This window comes from Vipera ursinii, assembly GCF_947247035.1.
Source record: "Vipera ursinii genome assembly, chromosome: 9".
Taxonomy (NCBI): Eukaryota; Metazoa; Chordata; class Lepidosauria; order Squamata; family Viperidae; genus Vipera; species Vipera ursinii.
Window position 1 is genome coordinate 18503415 of NC_139523.1, and position 7549 is coordinate 18510963.

General features: G+C 41.8%; 1 protein-coding gene across 7 annotated transcripts in view; it reads left to right on the plus strand.

Moving 5' to 3' along the window:
* Positions 1 to 2659: 2659 nt before the first annotated feature.
* Positions 2660 to 7549, plus strand: part of TMEM147 (transmembrane protein 147) — a 45464-nt gene continuing 40574 nt past the window's right edge. For 3 of the 7 annotated variants that reach the window (XR_014493300.1, XR_014493301.1, XR_014493302.1), the window contains exons 1-8: positions 2660 to 2785; positions 3490 to 3625; positions 4175 to 4244; positions 4367 to 4432; positions 5087 to 5223; positions 5395 to 5479; positions 6351 to 6472; positions 7120 to 7414. Coding sequence is in view for 4 of the 7 variants with exons in the window: in XM_083369545.1 (XP_083225671.1) it covers positions 3549 to 3625; positions 4175 to 4244; positions 4367 to 4432; positions 5087 to 5223; positions 5395 to 5479; positions 6351 to 6472; positions 7120 to 7240 (678 nt within the window). In the remaining 3 variants the exon portion in view is untranslated. Of the gene's footprint in view, positions 2786 to 2904; positions 3071 to 3489; positions 3626 to 4174; positions 4245 to 4366; positions 4433 to 5086; positions 5224 to 5394; positions 5480 to 6350; positions 6473 to 7119; positions 7545 to 7549 lie in introns of those variants that run through there. The other 4 variants (XM_083369545.1, XM_083369546.1, XM_083369547.1 and 1 more) reach the window with 4 other exon arrangements.

Here is a 7549-nt window from a genome sequence, read left to right on the forward strand (position 1 = left end):
TTAGCTCAGATGTTATTGAGATATAGCTCCCAGCGTTCAGCTTCCACAGCTCCATGTTCTGGAAGGCGCTTGCTAGGAAACTTCTACGCTCCACACTTTCTCAAAACTTCAGCACCGCTAAGCTATTTTGCTTAAGAAAATGGGAATTCTGCTTCTATATTTGCCTTATTGCTAATAGTAAAGCTAATGGCATTTTCAGGTTTTGTTGATCTTATCTGCATTATACTGGTTTCCTGGACTGCAGGCTAATTTTAGCAAACAACTTTGGTCTACTATAGGAAGAAAAGGGTGTTGCCGTAACTATTGTTGAGGCACAGGAGGTTGGAAATATCCAATGCAGTTTTAGAGAGATATTAAGAGGGATCAACAAAGCCATTTGCCAGTCCAAAATACCCTTCTGGAATAAATGCACCTCTGGAAGTGTTGGAAAACACTTCTCATTACCCACAGCCAGCAGAGATGCTAGTTGGAGAAATCTAATTGGACTGTGGGTTTTCATCAATCACAGCATCCCCTGTATATTTATTTAAAAGATACCTTGAAATGTTGAGCAAAAGAGAAAGGAAGAAACAATAGAAATAAAAATGTTGGAAAGAATAATGGATGGTCTTCCTTGGCATAAGGAACAAAACTAGAATTGTGGAAGCTTGCCTTACCTTGGCAGTGTTTGCATGACATTGTTACTAGGTTAAGTCTTTTTCTGATTTTACGTAAAATATTGATCCATAAAACTAATGGGCTGAGTAATCCACACATAATTTCAAGCCAATTTTCAACATCAGAAATAAATGACAAAGCACGGCTTGATTTGTTTCAGTCAAAATCAGCAAAAGTCTCGAGAGAAGTTGTTGATTTATTTCATTTCCAGGCCAGTGATGTTTGCTATTCTCACTGGCTTAGATTAACAAGACGCAAGAATACAATTAAAACTATTCTAAAAATAACATTAACCAAAATTGTAATCGAGAACAGCAATGATTCTAAACTGATTCCCTCTGGTTCTGCAAGTTCTCTTTAACGAAAGGGTCAGAGATAATCCCTTTTTAATATGCAAGCTGATCACACCTAAGGAAAAAGGAGTATCCTATCTGAATATCCGTCAGGTGTCCCTGTGGCCTCAGAGAACATCGGGATACCTTGAGCTTTCGAAAGTCTTGTCACAGTGGAAAGGAACAAATACCTTTCTGGCATGGGCTCACGAACTCCTTGTGGTTTCCAGAAAGGAGGTTGAAGGGGACAGTACTGGACAACCATTTGTCTGAAATGGTATAGGGTTTCCGGCCTGAGCAGAGGGTTGGACTAGATGACCTAACATCATCATCATCATCATCATTATTATTATCTCCAAGGTCCTTTCCAACTTTACGATTATGATTAGTACGGGAGTGAGTAGAAAAGCAGCCAATTTACAAGAGTCCCAGGATTAATAATAATTAATAATAATAATAATAATAATAATAATAATAATTAATAATAAAATAATAATAATAATAATAATAATAATAATAATAATAAAATATAATAATAATAATAATAATAATAATAATAATAATAATAATAATAATAATAATAATAATAGGGACGCGGTGGCTCAGTGGGTTAGGACGCTGAACTTGTCGATCGGAAGGTCGGCAGTTTGGCAGGTCGAATCCTGAGTGCCGTGTAGCTGAGTGAGCGCCTGTTACTCGTCCCAGCTTCTGCCCACCTAGCAGTTCGAAAGCACATAAAAATGCAAGTAGAAAAATAGGGACCACTGCGGTGGGAAGGTAACAGCGTTCCGTGCGCCTTTGGCGTCTAGTCATGCCGGCCACATGACCACGGAGACGTCCTCGGACAAGCGCTGGCTCTTCGGCTATGAAACGGAGATGAGCACCGGCCCCTAGAGTCAGAAACGACTAGCACGCATGTGTGGGGGAACCTTTACCTTTACTTTTTAATAATTAATAATAATAATAATAATAATAATAATAATAATAATAATAATAATAATAATAATAATAATAATAATAAAATAATAATAAGTTAGAAGGGACCTTGGAGGTCATCTAGTCCAACCCCCTCCTCAGGCAGGAAACCCTTTACCAGTTCAGGCAGATGGCTGTCCAGTCTCTTCCTAAAAACTTCCAGTGTTGGACAATTCACAGCTTCTGGAGGCAGGTTGTTCCCCTGGTTAATTGTTCTCACTGTTCATCAGATGACAAGAGCAATGACTATTGTTGAAGCCAAAACTGTAGAGTAATATTAAAGGGATGGGACTTTGCATGAACGTCCCAAAGAAGTCTCCGGAGATTCTTCAGCTTCTTGGATGAGAAGTGAAACATCTTCAAAGAAACACAAGAAAGCCCAGCTGCCTCTTGAAAAAGCACCTTTGGGACTTCACAGACCTCCTGACGTCCAAGCCGGACTCGAGAACTACAACTCCCATCAACGAGGGAAAAATTGCGCCCATTTCACCTTCGGACAGCAATTCCCAGAGTGCACCGCTCGGCAGGCGCACCGCCTCTTTTCCTCCTTTTCGCTCCACGGCGCCCTTCGTGGTAAGGCCGACGTGATTTAAACCAAGGACTACCACTCCCGCCATGCACCCGCCCCTCCCCGAGCCTCTAGGCATCATGGGGATTGTATTGCATCCCGTTCTCTGGGCTCTATGGAAAAAGAAGCGGGCGGCCACGGGAAAGAACTACAACAACCACCCTCAAACGAGCGCCGCCGGAGAAGGGAGGGCGCCGTGGGCGCACGCGCAGATGCCGTTGAGGAGGCGGAGAAGGACGTGTACGTCGCGCGAGTAAGGAAAGGGACGGGGGTTTGGAGCAAAGGGGTTTAAGGGCGGGAGGATCCCCCTCAGCGGAGACCTCCGTAGAGGGACTCGGGGTGCTTTTCTGGGGGCGCTTCTCGAGCGTCGGGAAGGGTGGTCGGGTGCTGTGACAAGCAAAGGATTGGGGTGGGGGGCTTCCAAGGCTTGCCACAGCACGTGTCACTGGCAACACTGGCTGAGGATGATGGGGGTTGTAGTCTGGAAAGGGCAAGTTGGGATGTGAGGAAACATAGAAAGTCTGTGCGGGTAGTTGTGGTGGGTGTGGATATATTCCTACCCTATCCTATCCTATCCTATCCTATCCTATCCTATCCTATCCTATCTATCTATCTATCTATCTATCTATCTATCTATCTATCTATCTATCTATCTATCTATCTATCTATCTATCTATCTATCTATCATCTATCTATCTATCTATCCTATATCTATATCTATATCTATATCTATATCTATATCTATATCTATATCTATATCTATATCTATATCTATCTTATTATTTGTTTATTCTATCTAATCTATCCAGTCTATTTATCTTACTATTTGTTTATTCTATCTATCTATCTATCTGTCTGTCTGTCTGTCTGTCTGTCTGTCTATTCCTTCTTACTATTTATTTATTCATTCATCATTTATTCATTTATTAATTATCTAATCCTTCTGTCTCTCCATAGGAACATCACCGCAGTACTAGGTGGGCAAAGCCACCCACCTGGTCCACCTGTGTGCCAAGATGACTCTTTTCCACTTTGGGAATTGTTTTGCCCTGGCCTATTTCCCCTATTTTATCACCTATAAATGCAGCGGCCTGTGAGTGCCTTTCTTATTTGGAAGAGGGGTATGGGTGCGTATTATATGCTGGTGGTGAATGCGAGATAGAATTTGGGGCTGTTCGCAATATCTGGGCTACACTGTAGTTCAGAGACAGTCTCTAAACCAGTGTTTCTCAATTCTGGCAACTTTAAACTGTGTGAATTTCTACTACCTGAACTCCCCATCTAAAGGTGAAAAGTTGAAAAGCACTGCAGTCTCCTTTATGGTATTTTTGTGGCTCAATTTTAATTGTCAAGTCTATCAACATTTTTTTTTTACCTTTTACATGGCTGGCTGGGGAATTTTGGGAATTGAAGTACACACATTTATAAAAGTTGCCAAGGTTGAGAATGCTTTAAATGTTGCTTTGAGAGCCTGGGAGTTTACACAGGGTTTCAGCCCCTGAAAACCCTGTAATGTTTTTCAGGATAGTGCAGCAGCATTTTGATTCATTGATGGATCAGTATTCATTATAATTACCAGTGTAATGCTGTGCAAAATTAGAGATTTTGTCCAAGGCCTGATTGTGCTGTCTCTCTTTTGCAGGTCAGAATATAATGCCTTCTGGCGATGTGTGCAAGCAGGAGCTACCTACCTCTTTGTCCAGCTATGCAAGGTATGGGTTAACACTCTTTGCTGAAGGAGGGATGAAGGACTGAATGAGAATCTGGGTGCAAAAATGTGAGGCCTGTAATGGCAAAAAGTTGTGATGGATTATTCTCTTTCTGTCTTTTACAGATGCTGTTTTTAGCTACATTCTTTCCAACTTGGGAGGGTGGTGCAGGAGCTTATGATTTTGTTGGAGTAAGTGTGGCAGTTGGCAAGCAAGGAAGAGTCTAAAGTTGTCATTTTGTGTGCTGCCAGGTGCTCAAGAGGCTGATGTATTTACAAAACAAAAATCCAAAGGACAGTGATTATTTTTTCCTGGTAGATTTTTCTATGTACATTGCCATTCTTTAATATAAATCTTGGGAGTTTGGCGATCCTGTTGGGGCTGGAGCCATTTTTGAAACTGAAATTTCTATTTTCCTTTGGGGGAACCTATGCCCAAAAACGTTAACATCCTCATCTTTGCTATGTAAAATGCTCAAGGCGGCAGAAAGTTGTATTAAATAACTACCTTCCTAAGTAAAACCATCTTCCTGAGAGAAACACTTTTTGAGCATAGAGTAATTTGGGGTTTCAGTACATTGCATGGACAGGTGGAAGTGAGTACATTTTGCAAATCTGCAGCACTGTAATCTCACTTCCATTAGCAAATAATTGTGTAAGTTGTTGGAACATAAGTCTGAATATTGGCTGCTACTGCCTGTAGATCCTGTTCAGGGACCTAACTGAATGCTCTTTGGGTGCACACTACTTTGTTGGGTTTGAGATTTGTGTGTGGGTGTGTGTGAACCTTTGGAGTTGAAACGTGGAGATTGCTTGTCCATTTCTGAGCTTTGTCTTGTGCTTCAGGAGTTCATGAAAGCTACTGTAGACTTGGCTGACTTGGTGGGTCTACACCTGGTGATGTCCCGGAATGCAGGAAAAGGGGAATATAAGATCATGGTAGCTGCGTTGGGATGGGCCACGGCAGAACTCATCATGTCTCGGTGAGTTGGGATTACCTAAAGGGGTTCACTGTTCAGAAGAGGGGTGGGAGAAACCAGACCCACATTTTTGATTGCTGGCTCAACAGTGCAGCCTGCAAGGCTGCTGTGCAAAGTTTTGTGTCCCTCTCTTTATGATGTGTCTCATCCTGATTGCCTTCATCCTTCCGACAGATGCATCCCACTGTGGGTGGGAGCTCGCGGCATTGAGTTTGATTGGAAATACATTCAGATGAGTATTGATTCCAACATCAGCCTGGTAAGTGTTAATTTTCTCCCTGTTTTCGGTTGAGCTCTAAAATAATACCTCATGACAGGATTAAATTACTGAGGACTAGGAATGTGTAAGAAGTTTTTGTTTGTTTAGTAAGGTTTTGGAGGGCAATGTATGGAGATTTGCCTCCCCACTTATATACATTTTGATTGGCCGTTCAGTTAAAAATATCAATCAGTTCATTAAATTTGCATGTGAAAGAGTAAAATAATATTTCACAGACAGGATGTTCATATACTTTCGTGCGTTTACTAGAATTTAATTTTAAAACACTATCTCCTGAAGATAGATATAGATATAGATATATATTTCAAATTAAAAGACTCCATTGTCTGGCTTCTGTAACAGAGAGATCGTTCTGTAAGTGAGATCATTCTATGAATGTGAAACTTTCTGTAATGAAACACGACTCCAGTAAAGAATTCCCCAAACTTTTTCTTTGATGGAAGAAAATGTTTAAGGCAGTGTTTCTCGAAGATGTGTGGACTTCAGTTCCCAGAATTCCCTAGCCAACCAGTTTGGGAGTTGAAGTCCACACATCTTCAAGTTTCTAATGCTGAGAAACATTGCTGTAAGGAATAGGGTTTCGCCCCCAAGAGCTAAAATGGAAACTGAGTGAATTTGGGGGCCAGGAAAGCACCAAGAGGAAATCTGAACTTAGAGGGCACTGCAAAGAAGAAAGAGGAATAAGGGCTGAGGTGGCTAGCTAGCTAGCATTGGAAGAAACATATTGGAATTTTATAATGCAGTGTTTTATAAGTCCCATTTGACGTGAATGTCAGATGTTCTGCTTGTCAGTTAGGTTTTAGAAAGCATTTAGGAATCTTTCCTTATCTCTCCTTTTGTGTCCCTACAGGTGCATTACATTGCCACTGCTGCTCTGGTGTGGATGTTCACCCGCTATGATTTACCCAAACATTACCGACTGCCTCTTACTTTTCTCCTGGGTGTCAGTGTCTACAAAGCCTTCTTTATGGAGTGAGTGCTCTTGGTGGAATTAAGGTGGCAAAGGGAGGTTATGGGGCTGGAGGGAAAACCTTGGGAACTTCCAGGTTCTTTGGTTCAAACCCTTGTTTCCCCTTTCACTTATTTTCTGTACAAAAATCTCCCCCCCCCCCAGAACTGAGTAGCCTTTTTGTATGAGTGAGGAATTGAAGCCTCTCACATCCTCACCATGGCTCCTTTCTTTTAAAATTCCTCTTCTCCTTCTTCAAAGAATCAAGACTTTCCTTTCTTCAAATGCTTGGAGAACTTTCCCATCTCAGTATTTGTGCTAGGTCAAAAAAAAAAAAGTAAAAATGGGGGTGGTGGGGTTGTGATCAAAACCACCATTTTGACTTTTTTTTACCCTCCCACCCAGTGTACGCCCCTCTCTGTGGCTACATTTGGTTGCATTCATCCAACACTAAAAGCCATCATGTCGGCTTGTTGGGTCTTTACATGACAAACTCAACCACTGTTTTTATAAAGGAGAGTTATTTGCTGACCATATGCGTGATGATTCACAGTATCTTGGTTCTGCGTGATGTACAAATCAAGCTTGGGATATTGATGTAATAGTGGGTTGTTGGGTTTTTTGCCAGCCTTAAAATCTCAGCCTCGCCTACTTCTCTCTGCTTTTCTAGATCGTTTGTGCACGTCTTTCTCCTGGGTAGCTGGACTGCACTTCTGGTGAAAGCCGTGATCACAGGCCTCCTTTCCTTCAGCTCCCTGGCTCTCTTCGTCACCCTGGTACACAGTAACTGAAGCTCCACCACTTGTTATTCCAACTTGGGAGGCCTCGTCTTTGTACGTCTTAAGATCGCTCAGCTATGGATTCTGTTTGCAAAGGTGTGCAGGCCTTTTGCACCGCCTGCCAGCTGCGAGATCGGCTCCAGTTATGATCACGGTGGCATTCCAAGAATGATGCTAATTTAAAAAGTATTATTTATACTTTGCCCAGTTTGAATTCATGTGGCTGTTCTCTACATGTGTTTATTACACTGTGATGGTGTTTAGGCAACCCACTAAGCCAACAAGACCGATACCACTCAACCAACAAGTATACACAGTAAT